The sequence below is a fragment of the Melopsittacus undulatus genome, chromosome 3 (genome assembly GCF_012275295.1).
Source record: "Melopsittacus undulatus isolate bMelUnd1 chromosome 3, bMelUnd1.mat.Z, whole genome shotgun sequence".
Taxonomy (NCBI): Eukaryota; Metazoa; Chordata; class Aves; order Psittaciformes; family Psittaculidae; genus Melopsittacus; species Melopsittacus undulatus.
In genome coordinates, this window is record NC_047529.1 from 106,706,955 (window position 1) to 106,720,957 (window position 14,003).

At 37.8% G+C, this 14,003-nt stretch overlaps 1 protein-coding gene across 3 annotated transcripts in view; it reads right to left on the reverse strand.

The window, feature by feature from the left end:
- Positions 1–14,003, reverse strand: part of WDR26 (WD repeat domain 26) — a 33,326-nt gene that overhangs the window by 9,936 nt on the left and 9,387 nt on the right. For 2 of the 3 annotated variants that reach the window (XM_034061185.1, XM_034061186.1), the window contains exons 4-12: positions 13,700–13,836; positions 13,042–13,139; positions 12,071–12,227; positions 10,453–10,509; positions 7,393–7,531; positions 3,231–3,371; positions 1,701–1,820; positions 816–961; positions 219–297 (exon numbers count right to left, since the gene is read on the reverse strand). In XM_034061185.1, the coding sequence (XP_033917076.1) occupies positions 219–297; positions 816–961; positions 1,701–1,820; positions 3,231–3,371; positions 7,393–7,531; positions 10,453–10,509; positions 12,071–12,227; positions 13,042–13,139; positions 13,700–13,836 (1,074 nt within the window). The remainder of the gene's footprint in view (positions 1–218; positions 298–815; positions 962–1,700; positions 1,821–3,230; positions 3,372–7,392; positions 7,532–10,452; positions 10,510–12,070; positions 12,228–13,041; positions 13,140–13,699; positions 13,837–14,003) is intronic. The other variant, XM_034061188.1, reaches the window with a different exon arrangement.

Here is a 14,003-nt window from a genome sequence, read left to right on the forward strand (position 1 = left end):
GAAAACTGTTGACTGTAAATTAGACAAAAAATAAGTCTCAAGAATCAGACTGCCTTCTCATTATAAAATGCCATGCTGTTCTTATGAATATAAAGGCTTTCATATGACAAAATACAACTGATTAATATAAAACATTCTAACTCGCACCACAATGTTTAAAACCAAGTAGCAGTTGCAAGCAGATGTATCTGCATTTCCATTTATCATCATCAACTCACCTGAGTTGCTACATTTAACAAAGCTAAACGGCCATTTTTTGAAATAGTAAATGACATAATAGGGTGATCTTCTTGTACTCTGAAATTAGAAGACAGTGTTAAGAGAACACTTAAATAACGATGCAACAGCAAGACAAAAGGCATATCCTGTCTCTGCTATATTACCAGGGAAGGAGCTCTGAATTTGAAACTAGCTGTGTCTCTGCATGTCAGTACAAGCCAGTCTGCAACAGTCTGCTTATACTTATGACAAATCCCAAGGCCAAAAAGATACTTAGATCTCAAGTTCAACTCCTAATTTCAAGACAGGATCTACTAAAATACATCAGGAATTGAAATGATAACTCTTGATGACAGAAACATCAAAACATCCATTAGAAACCTACTCCAGCGCTTAGGAAGTTATTTCTATTACTTGATCTGATGCTTCTTGCTGCAACTGGAACTCAGCTCTTGTCCCATGTAATTCCTGTTGTCTTGTAATAGTGAAAGCATTTTAATAACATATTTCCCACCCTTCCCCCCCACCAAACCCTTCCTCGATCATTTTCTTCTAACACTACGAACCAGGAATTCAAAACCAAAAGAGGTAGTTACATGTTCCTGTCTGTAAGATCCTCAAAGTTATAACCCCGAATTCGCTGGTGTGTGTCCGATGCTAGAACAGTCTTCCCATCACTCAAGCACCAAAGGCATTGCACTCTCACCCCTTCCCAGGAGTCAAGGAGATTACCATCTAAATCCTGATCAGAAGAGGGGAAAAAAACCACAAAGTTTGAACTGTTAGTCTCAGATTTCTGAGGAGCTGACACACAAGTATTTCTCTCATTTCCTGTTCAGACAATTGCTATCGAATAGGGGGACTTGGTGAATTAGGACCTGGCTGTCTTAACTGAGGGCTTTTGTAGGTGTCTGTTCTGGAGAGCCAAGAATCCTTTTTGTCTCTTAACTTTCTCCCACATGGCACATGCAATCTGTATCATGTCACAGAGCTCACCCTTGCAGTGAGCGAGGTTTGCATACTGCACTCTTATTCTGGGCACCAGTTCAGGTGACTGTGGATCACCTCCCAAAAATCAACACTAGTCAAGTAATGAGGGTTTCAAATTTCTATTTACACTTAGCAAACCAGCATGCAAAAAACTGAGGAAGACACTCAAAATTCTGCAGAATAAGCAACATTTGTGGACGAAGACACTGCTTTTTATTAGGGTATTTTCTAAAGCAGCTAAAAAAAAACCCTCCTAGCCCACAAATCCTCCTTTAAGCAGACAAAAGGAGCCTGAACCCTTCTAACTGCTGCATACAGAAGTGCTGTCGAAATGCTAGCAATAATATATTGCTTCCCTGAATTAAAGAATTAAAAGTTTTAGTGTACACACATAAAAAAAAAGAAATGGAAAAATGTGAATCTCAGATTTGACTGTGGCAAAACTTTAATTTCTTGCTTTGTTTTCAATGGGACAGATGCAGAGAACTTACACACTGATAGAACTGCCCACGCTGACCTCCCGTTACAAAACGCTTCCCATCAGGATTCCAGGCCACGCTTGTTAAACTGTCTTCATGAGACTGGCTCATCTTTGTCCTCAGCTCCCCAGTCTGGAAAATAACGGAAGACACCAAGGCCTTACACCACCACCCTTCCCCAAAGAGACATTGATAATTTTATTGGGCATGCACTGCATTTGGAAGTGCACATGACAACACATTTATTAAAAAGCAACACAAATAATACAATAAAAAGAACTGGTTCAGTATCTCCAGTGACCCTGGACTTGATTTGGGACAGTTTCTTAGGTCCATCAAATCAAGAGAGACAGACTAGATAATGTCTCACAAAACTGGAAGATTGAGAGTAAAGAGAAGAATTAAGAAAATCTGGAAGAACACTAAGAGAAAAGGAATATGAAATGGAAAGAAAAACAAAACCAAAATAATCAACCCCCTGAAAAAACCGCAAACATACATGGAAAGCAAGGAGGCAGGAGGAGATTACAAGAAAACAGAGATGACAAAATACATTTTAGGAAAAGAACTGGAATATCAAGAGTGTTTAGAACATTTTCCTCCTAACCTGGATCTCTCCATGCCAAAACTTAGCTTTTATCCCTAGTTTATAATGCTCCTGCTTACAAGGCAGAGTGCCAATGAGCAGCTTACCATTGTCAAAACAGTAAGGGCTTCTCTCTATTCCCCTGTGCCAGCTCAAGTGCTCTTCACTGAGGTAATTGAGTCAAACAGAAGAAATTTATTCCAAAGGTGAAAAAAAGGAAAGATTTTTGTTTTAGGAAACAAATTAGTTCAGAGTCCAAGGCAGCACAAGGAAGACTCTGCAGCCTGCAACTGAGGCAGGGGAAGCTTTTATATCAACCCAAATACCCATATAAATCAACAGCAGAAAAGAATTTTCAAAGTCATGGAAGAAAAGGCAAAATGCCCTAGTGCCTGCCTGAAAGATGAAGTCCTGCAATCATAAATTTATGCCTCTGTGGATCTTCCACTATCATCACTGGAGGGTTACACCAAGTAAAAATAGCTTGGACCTTCTGCTACTTGTTGAAATCTTTCATGAGCAATTGCTCCCTTTAGATGATAATTCTGCTCTGTTTCTCTTAATTCACTGTTCTCTTCAGTAGCTCTAAGTCCTATGACTTTATGCCATCCCTCCTCAGAAGTTATCAGTAACCAGATACACCAGAACTGCTGCAGAGACCAGGCACTCAGACTTGAACTCTAATTTCAGTTCTGTACAAACTGAGTACAGAATTCGTAGGCTGCTACAGTGATATTCTTAAATTTGAGGGGGTGGGAGGTGTGATCAGTGTGTCTTCTTTACACTGACACTTTTGCAGAACAAGTTTGCAGAAATTACTTATTTCATGCTGAAGGTGAGATTTAGCTATTAAAACATATTTAGACATTTAGATATGTTTTAATACCTAAATATTAAAACAAAAGCAGTAGGCTGAACACAGAGTTACATTTTTTTTACTCTTAGTCACCACTTACTTGTACATTCCAGAGCCAAAGCTCAGAACAATCATCTGGGCCACAGGCAACAAGATAGTTGTCATCTGGACTCCAAGCAATATAAGAGACACCATACGCATGACCTTCTAACGTCTTAAGTAGTTTTAGCTGGTGAGTATCCTGAAACAAGAAAGATTCTGTTGAGACAATGTACGTGAACTCCTACTAGACTTCACATACACGGCGTGTCCAAATACAGTAAGACAACTGCATTTTACATGGCATACGAATAGGTTCTTACTGGAAAAGCAGTTGCTAGTTTACAGAGTAGGACTATAAAAAGAAAGCTTCTAAGCTTCAATGCACGAAACGGGAATGCCTGTAGGTGTTTTGTTTGAATCTTCTGTGATTCTGAATGTGGAACTCAGAATATATAGAGTTGTACATTACACAACACTAAAGAAGTCTTCTCAAGTATAAAGTCTCTCTAATACAAAACTTAAAAAATAAAAGAATAATTTAAAAAATACAAAAATAAAGTATATGGAATACAAGAGTACTACTATCCAGATTTTACACAATTAAGTTACTTTCTTAAGAGTAAAGACATGCTGAAGCCCGTTATGCTTAAACAGAGAATCAAAGCCTTCATGTATGCCGAGAAGGGAAAACCTCCAAGCACCAATGTCTTTATAAACTTGAGTGTATCCTGTGTGTGCTGCTCGAGAAAAGTTTTGATTCTGTGATTTTTTTAAAAGCTTCCTCGAGAGGTGTTCTTATTTCAGACGTGTTGCCTACAGCAAGCTGTTACATGTTTTCTGCCAGATTTAGTCAATGAAGCATACTTTGCTCACACAGAGCATCTTGTATCACCTTTTATGCTACAACTGCTGCCTCATCACAGGAACTGGGACTTTCAAGCAGCTCATCCAAGTAAACAGTACAGCTAAGATACTGTGAAACAACCATGCACTGGCTTCCTAAATACAAAAACATGCTTCAATACAATGTTAGCACCGACTCTTGACAACAACATGCATATACATTAACTAAACCCAAGGTTGTTAAACTCAAGCTGCTTGGAAAAGGGCAAGTGAATTTCTCCACCCTTCCCTTTTTTTCTGTATGGTGATGTTTACACCTCCTACTTCTCTTCAAAAACAGTGACTTGTTTGAAATTTAGCTTCTCAAACTATCCCTTCTCTTTGTTTTAGTATTAATCAGCAGAGACTCTCTTGATTCTAAAGAAAAAGAACATGGTCAACAGGGGAAGAGTGACACAAAGCACTACTGTTTCTTAGGGCCAGCTACCAGAGATCTGATGACTCTCAGCCAGTGCAGAGCTTTGGTGATTCTGTTGGTTAAAATAACCTGAATTTCTCAAAAGAAAGTGGGCTAAGAATAATCTTCAAAGCACAGAGAAAGAGGGGCAAACAAATGGCCCTCCAGGCCCCTTTTCCATCCTAATTATTACTCCTGGTCTTCATGCAACACTGCTGTGTCTGTAGCTAAACTGACCTGTAAGGAAACTGAGTCATGTCTGACATCATCTTGCAACCTGGAGCTTGCCTGCAACTTACGCATTTCTTTTCACATCAGGATTAAAGCAGTATGTCATTTTTGAGTCACATTTGAGACTCATAAGGAGCAAGATACATGGGATATTCCTCTTCTAATGATAGGACTCTGTGGTTGTTACTCTCTCTCATGCTGCACCCATATTTCCCTCCAAACATAGTGAAACTGTTACACCATGTTTTGCTCCAAACCAGCAGTCAATAGTATTTCAGGAAAACGGCCCCAAATTTAGTCAATCTGCTTCCCACCCACCACCAAAAGAAATCTCAGCACTTCTGTCCCTTACATACAGCTTTCCAGATTTTTGCAATGTAGAAAAACCCAAAACTATTCAGGTATCAGTCTGAGAAGCCAAAAACCTGTCAACAGTTTCTAGAAAGTGTAGGAAAAAAAAGACTTCTGTAAGGAACAAGTTAAAGGAGAACTCCATCAAAGAAAACGCATGCCAGACAAAGTGATGTGCCTACTGTGCTTATTGTCTGTGTACTAGAGATTCTGCCACAGTCAAATGTGTTCTGCACACAAACCTAGTTCTCTCAAGACATTATTTAATGCTGGTGAGTCTGCATAAGATATTTGAAACAAATGAAAATGGAAACAGAAGCATGTGTTAAGACAGCTTATAGATGTAGCTGGGTCTTAGAAGTAAGAAATTCATGGTATGAAAGGAAGAAAACACATGGAGCAGTTTCGTTACGCTTCAAGAGAGATTACTGAAGAAAAAGGAGAAAATTAAAGATTCTCACGTGCTTGAAGTGCGTGTGGAAAAGAAATACTGTTCATTTAAAACAGCGTTGTCCCACCACTTGCCCAGACGGGTTTGGATGGATGCTTCCCCATCATTTATAAGTATTAGAATCATTCTAACTGCCTAAAGCCTTGAAAATCTGATTAAACTTATCGTTCAAAAGGAAGCGAGAAGTATGCTCTGGCAAATACAAAAATAAACCATTTCAGTTGCTGCCTAATAGTGTTATTCAAGTATTATCTTCCTGAAAGGTTTTCTTTTTTCCCCCCTTTTTCTTTTCTGACACAGAAATACAGAACATGAAACTCTACAAAGCTACTTTCCCACTATTCTACTAGAGATTTTGTTCCTTTAGCAACCCTTGGCCAAAAGGGTTAATCTAAACCACTCACAGAACATTTGCTTGGTTTGGTTAACCAGATATTAGCTCACAAATCACTATAAAATGTGTCTAATCAAGATACGGAGTATTAAAATTCCTCAGTATAAAAGGAAGATAAGCCTCTACAATCAAATGGCAACACTAAAAACATGTGATCCCTAACTTACTTGGAACTGTTCTGTTTCTTAAAAGCCCTCAAATAAACAAAAAACAAAACCCCAAAACACCCCACCACAAAAAAAAACAAACCAGATCACTTAACAGAAGTCATCTTATGTCTCTATGCATCTGTTGGCCCAGAGCACACTGACTCCAGTAACAAACCAGAGCAGTTCTGTGCTTGTAACAGCAAGTGCCAATTGTTTTTTCTTCAGGGGCTATGTACACGGAACAGGTTTTTAAGTTCACTCATCTTCCTAACAGCAAAAAGAACACAAATTACATGCTTCCTAACCTGTAGTGAAAGAAAAGGATTAAGTTCAGCTCTCAAATCCTACCGAAAGCCAGTATGGCACAGCAAAGACCTTTCATCTTACACTTAGCAGACCAGTTTATAATTGTGTGGTTAAAAACCTGTAGGAATCTTATTTCTGATAGTGTTATACAAGCATTAACAACTTCACATATCGTCTGCGTGTACTTAAAATTATTCAGTTTTCAGTTGTTACGAAATATATGGACTTTCGTATCACTTCTACAATTAAAACAGTCTTAGATTCACTGCTCAATCTTTTTATTTACATAAGAATAGTTAGGGGTAGGAAAGATAAATCTTGTAGACATAGGGTCTATTAAGAGAAACAGTGCCATGTCTTACTACCAAAACCTAAAACCACAGTCTGTGAGGAAATGGATGGGTATACTTCCATACATCAGTGAATTCTCACGAGTGTTTAAATCTTCAGCTCAAGCCAAGGCCAATCTTACAACAGCAACTCACATCAAGTGGTGTTATACTGACACAACTTCTGTCAGCACAGATACATTTTTACTACTCAGAAATAAAGTAATAAATGGTGAAACAGATGAAGCATTTAAATCCAAGTGTACTAATAGTAAAAAGATAACTGGAAAGGGTTAGTCACATACATAGATCAGAAGTACTCTTAGTAAGAGTGATTTAGAAGAAATAACTGCCATGCTCCTTCCACTCTCACCCAATGCTTCTCAAGGCCTTCAAGCTGGAAAGCTTCCCTGAAGGCTACCAGCAGGCTCTACCTCTTGGCACCAGTTAGAGGCACACAAAGTTCCTGACCCAATTCAGCCAATAATTCAAGCCTTACACTCAGGCATCATGTGTTCAAGTGTCCTTCTTCACAGATTCAGACTGACCATAATCTTCAGCCTTTTATACCCCAGGGAAATACTCTAGCCAGCAGGCTACAGTACATGTTAGCCTGTCCTACAAAAATCAAGCTATCCCAGCAAGAGAAACTGGCGAGGAAGGGATGCAAATGAGAAGCCATGCACATTTGAACATGTTTCATACTTACTGGATCAACCTGCCATATAATAACAGTTGTGTCCTTAGATCCTGTTGCTAGTTTAGTGCCATCATTGGAGAATTTACAGAACCACACTTCATTACAATGCTCCGTTAGTATCTGCTGTGTATAGCATGGGAACTGTTTCCTGGGGAAAGAAAGGGATATAGTCGTATCAGTAAGAAAGCGGTAAGATTTTTTTTAGATCAAGCTAGTAAAAATAAAACAAAAACTTACTTAAATGCAAGATGTGAGAACTTAGAAAATGACCCTATTAACAGCCACTTCAAGTACATACAGAATGAAGTGTTTTATCTGGTAAAAAGATAACACCAGCAAGTGATAACTGATTCTATTCTTATGAGAACTACTCTTATTCCACTCACACAATTTGTCATGCTTTCATAACCTGGAATAAAACTGACCTCAGCAAGAACATAACAGCTTATTATTACTATGATGTATAGAAATTACTGGTTTCTCTTTGAACTCTACATGCAACGTTCTATTTACGTGTGAGGTTTTTGTAAGTATCTAACTCACTTAGCTATGTTTTGCCAAACTTTCAGAAGTGAATCTTACATAAAAGCTATGTAAAAGCATTCGTATTTCTTTTTCTTGAATATGATCTTGCAATAAGCTAATGTTTCTTTATCTCCATTTTGTGCCATTTTTCACTTTCTTTGCAGAGTACCACATACAATACCTAAACATAACTGAGACAATACCATTATAAGCTTTCAACTTTAATGATTTTCCTCCACAAAATCTACATTTGTTAAGACTAGCTACATTATTTTGTTAAAGTTTATTAAAAATACATGATAATCTGCTGAAGAAGCTTCAAACATTCCTCTAGAGCCTGTGTTTAATATTCTAGTTATACACTGAGAAAAAGTTAACAGTCAAAATATTAAGTTAGGTAAGAAATGGAAAAGTTTTATTTATAGCTTGCCTACTGTATAAGAATGTGAGAGATGAAATAAATGTAGGCTTTTAGAGCAAGTAACTGCTTTTATTAAGTAATACTGCAGTAACTACAAGTTCATTGTTCAGATACACTAAAAGATATTCCCTAACCACATGCATCTTCTCTTGAACTCCAGGGATACTGAACTACTTTAGTCTTACGTTGAGTTTTTATGGTGCTCAGTACAACAGAGCAACACAACTCTAATATAACAACAGCACTAATATAACTATGAGTCTCTGTGAACATACAGTTGTACTTACCACTGGAGACAAACTGCCCTAAAAAATCCCCCCTAAAAACCCAAACAAAATGCAACATAAACCCCAAAATCTTACTTCCTTTATATTTGTGTTCAAAAGGACAATTTGGTGGTGGCCAGACTGACAGACACCTGAAAAACTGCTACTTACCAGAAGCTAGAAAAAATTCTGGTTAATACAGTGTCTATACCCTCTCAGTCCATTCTTTTGTACTATAAAATGCTTCCTATGGTTAAAGGCTATCGAGCAGCCCTAAACAACCACACAGTCCCTCATTTCCTGTCTTATGGTAGAGGAGGATAAACAAAATGTACATATGGATATCTGTAGCTGGCTTCCTTGGCTATGTCTACTTACTCATTTATAGAAAAAGACAAGCCTGTCCTGCTCTTGCTTTGAGCTGACCAGGAGCTGTCTAGTTGCCACTGGAACAACATTGAGCCCAAGTTAAAAGCTCCACTCATGAAAGATGACACTGTTTTCCGGGAACCCTAAAGGCCTTGCCTATTTCCCGCACACAGATATGTGCACCTACAGGAAGAGTGTTTCATTATTGTTCAGCCATATTGTAGTTAAGTTCATGTTTTTTCTTCAGAGCAGCAGTTTACTCCAGAAAAGGAAAGTCTTTATCCATAACTCACACAAAGTACAAGGGACATGCTGTGCCCCAGGAAAGTCTTTTTAGCATATTTAATATGAAAGAATACTCTATAGAACAATAGCTCTTGTATTTCAAAGCTTGAAAAAAGCAGCCAAGATTTTGTAGGCATGAAAAGCAAGCAGTAAGATGGCCTTCTGGTTCTCCAGAAGTGTAACAAGGCACAGTTCAGGCAGCTGCTGCACACACATCCCAAAGCTGGATTATGCTATTCACAATCCAGTCAGATTCAAGTGGTCTTCACCTAACTAATGAAACACAGTCCAGCAAATCTGACCTCACAGATAGCAAAGCACACATTACATAACCTAGAAGGAAAATTAAATACCCAGAAGAAAATAGCAGCAGTCTCAAAACAAGAAACCAAAACCAGTTGTCCAGCAATTCCTGCATTGAGTAATAAGATATTATTCCAACTTGGAAAGTTTTAATTTTGCTCTTTTTTGAAGTGTTTCATACCGAATTGTTCTGTTCAGCACAACACACTTGAATCATATTGTTCACATACTGAAATAAAATATCTAACAAAGTTATCTGGTTTTGTATTTACAGAAGTCCAAAATTCTAAATAACTAACCAAACAGCTAGTTTTTTATTCCCTGTACATACAGTGGAATATGTATCTCTCAGCTTCCACAACAGTTCTTTTTCAGAAATGCTACATTAATCAATTACCTAGATAGCAGAGGCATTCACCTCTCATTGTTCGCTTGTAAACTAAGCCTAAAGTTTATTTACAACAAAGCAAGACAAAGGAATTCAGTGGGGACACAACAAGAAAGAGGAACAACACTACAGGACCAAACTAAACCCCCAACCAGGCCGAAGGCTCTCAAAACCAAAAATTATCCCCCAGAGCATCAATTCTCTATTATCAAAGTCTAAAATACAGTAAGATGAAATTCCTCACCTTCACTCCCAGCAGTTTCTCCCTTTTATCTCCCAACTCTTATGAAGTGATTAAATTTTAGTTGAAAAATTGTACCTATTAGTGCAATTCAAGCATGCTTGATCAAAATACTGCCAGAAGTCCAAAGCAGATTAGTTTCAACTAAAAAAGGGAAAGTTGTCAGTGTTCTATCATTTAAGTAGTACAGAACTTTAATTGTCTAAGCTATTAGACTACAGTTACTTCTGTCAGTTTAATCAAAATTTGGCTTCCACTGTCTTTAACTCACCTCATTATGCCCAAGCATGGCAGCATGTACAGCGCACCACATACTGATCTCAGACCCCTGCAATAGGTAGGTACAATAGGATGAGTTGAGGACAGAATGGAAGCCTTAATTTTGAAGTAGGTTGGGCTTCTTTTATGTTTTGAGGATTTTGTTTTTAATTAAAATAGTTGTAAATATCTATGTATGCATACATAGCAAATATACAAGCTTAGGAAGTACCACATTAGGGGAAAAGAAAAACCAACCCAACCAGAAAAAACACACCCACACTATGGAGAAGCTTTTATGTCAGCAAGTAAGATTCAGATGGGTGAAATTCAATTCCAGATTTGTAACATACAGTATCTTTCATGCCTAGCTCTACCTATTCTGACTTCAGCAGTCTATGCTTTTTACAACTGGCTTGAAAGCTCACTCAGGTTTGATCGACCACATCAAACTCCCTACAGAATATCCAGTGTTATTTATACACTTGTATAAGGACTAAAATGAAGTCTCTTTTCATTCATCTGATTTTAAGACTCCCTTCTGAAGCAGGGAAGCCACAATTCCAGTATTTGATCATTTCCACTATCTCTTTAAAATGGGGAACAATCAAATGTCTGTGCACACAGACAACACTGCTGAAACAATGTGAGGTAGCAAAACTGGAAGCTAGACAATAGTCTTAAAAAGCTACATGAATACATGAAGTACACAAGATACAGATTTTAAAAATTTAAGATGGCTTCACTGAAGTATTATGGTCCTCTGCACCTTAAACCAGATTCCAAATAACTTAAGAACATAAGTCAAAGCAGCTCAGTTCAGAAAGTTTCTGTAAGAAATTTTATCAGAACCTAACAAACTTTCCCAGATAAGCTAACCTTAACATGAAAAGAATTCCCCTGTAAGCCCAAGTTTATCCTTTTACACAAACAAACATAAGGCTATTGTATACAGCCCTTATTTTTTCAGATGGTCTAGCCCTCATTCCATTATTACACCAGGCAGAGCAGCTTTCTATAAGAGCTACACTGAGGTAGAAAATAGTTCTTTTTATCGTTCATATGATGTATTATGTAAAACAAAACATGTCTATTGCCCACTTCCACTTTGTTTTAACATTTGTGTCTAAAAGCACCTCACTGTCCACTATTAAAAGATGAAAGTCGGCTTCATGAGTATGCTTCAGTAGGCTTTAAACATCACAGTAAACTTGAACGCAGAGTATAAGTAACATACTAGTGATTCTCCAGCGGTGGTGAGGGGAAAGCCAAACAAACTCAAAACAAAACACAGCAATGACATGTTGATGTATAAACAGACTGGCTGTCCAAAACTAAACAAGTTGCTACAGATTAGTATGATAATATATTCTATTCATACCCATCTGATTAAAATTTTAAAGCTTCTGTCTGACTCTATTACCCCATATCCAGCGACCCAAGTCTCTTACAGACACCTTCTCTACTCCCTGCTACTACTCATTTAATGAGAATAGTCTTTATCCAGCCAACTCCTGTTTAACCAACTCATCATAGTTTTCATGTTTCTTCTAACAGTAAATACAATTAGATAATTTCAAGACGAAGAAAAGATACTTTTGTCCATTTTGTAAGTCACAAGGGTTTCTTACCTACTACAAACATGATCTATTAGCAGCGAGACAGAATCTAGATTGCTATCTAGTTTTGTATTGTGATACAGGCATCGGTCCCGTTGTAGTTCCACAGCCTGACGCAGCAGGTTCTGTAAACGTCTTGGAGGAAGCATCACTGACGGGGGTAGGTATGCTTTAAAAGAGTCATGGGGGGGGGAGAGAAGAACAAAAAAGATATGTCAAAAGCAAGTTACATGTAACAGTATATTTTGAGTATTCTTGGAAGAGAAGTATGTAAATAAAGCTTAAAAGCTACAGGAAAAGAGTAACACAGCTTGTCAAATTTACAGCTATACACCTGGAATCAGAAGCACGAGCTTATGGAAAGCAGAGTTACAGTGTATGTTGTCCTGGCCAAAAAGCACCATTTACACAAGCTAACTAAAACCCCAGTATTTAACAAAACCTGTAAAATTGTAAGACAACAGTATCAGCTGTGTTTATTCAAGAAATTCTCTATTAACACTGTCAAAATAAAGAATACCATGAGCTTTACAACTCTGATACATAGTTGTACACCAGCCACAAGACAGAGGAGAAACCATCATTCTTAGCAAAGTCTAAGATCACTATCAACCCTTACTAGTATCACTAGTGTTCCCACTACATCATGCAGTTTCAGCCTCTCAGTATAGCTGAGATTTATAAAACACTCCCCCTCCCCACCCTTCAAAACCACACATTTGATCACCAAGTGATACTATTGCTGCATGCAGCAGAGCTAGGAAATAAGAGCTCCTATTACAGATAGTTTATCGGAGACAGCAAAAGGTTAGATACAGGAGACCAAAGGGTAAAGGCATCTAAAAGCATCCCCATTAACCAAGAAATACAAACCCAACAACTAACTAGCAAATGCAGTTTAAGTTAATTCTCTGGGATATGTCATATAAGATGCACTGGATTTACAGAGGTGTGAAGAAATTCTAAACACTTGAACATCTTACTCTGGAGTTTGTCCAAAAGTTTAGATCTGGAAGCTGTTCCTTTCCCTTCCCACTCTGCTTTTGCACGCAAGTCTTCTGCATGGCTGCACATCAGATACCTGTTTAAAAAAGCGTACACACACCAACAGACCAAGTCTTTCTGGAACCATTATTTTAACTTTTAAGCATGATAGATATCAAAACATTCTTACTTAAGATCAAGATTGACAGGAAAAGAGGCAGGGAACTAATCCACACAATTGCATAATCTTTAGAACAAAGATTAACAAACTGGTAATTAAAAGAGAAAGCAAACACAGATTTTAGGAAACGCAGAAACATCTTTTTTTAGGCAAGAACAAAAAAGACTATATTCACCTACTTATTCAATTGTAAGGTAACAGGCTAGTAACTCTCAAGCTCAGATGACCATACATACATATGTATTAATTTGGGTTCTAGTACTGTAAAAGTAAATCATAATCATGTTGTTTTCCAGCATCAAAACCAGAACACTGTCTACTGAATAGTCTTCTTTACTCACCATTTTAGAGTATCTCATTATAGCTTATTAATCAACAGGGTTAACAGCTTTGATACAATTTGATGCCAGCTATCAAAAGCTATGAGATTCCTTAGAAGCTTCCACTCAGACAATTCTCAAAGTCCAAACACTTACCCACTGAGGACATGAATGCGTTCTGTATTATATTTCAGAGGCGTCAGTTCACAGCGTAGAACTTGAAGTGCCTCCAGGACCTTGCCATCCTCCAGGTATTCCAGGTACTTCTGCTGCAGCAGCAAAAACTTCATCCTCTGACATGACAGAAAGCAGCAGTCAGGGGAAAAAGGTTGACTGAAGTTTCAGAAAACGTTTGAGCCTAAACAGAACAGTAGAAACCATTCTACTATGCCCTTCAGAAATGCAGCTACATGTAATGTTTCATTACTCAATTTCTTTTTGTCGGGTTTTCAATAACATC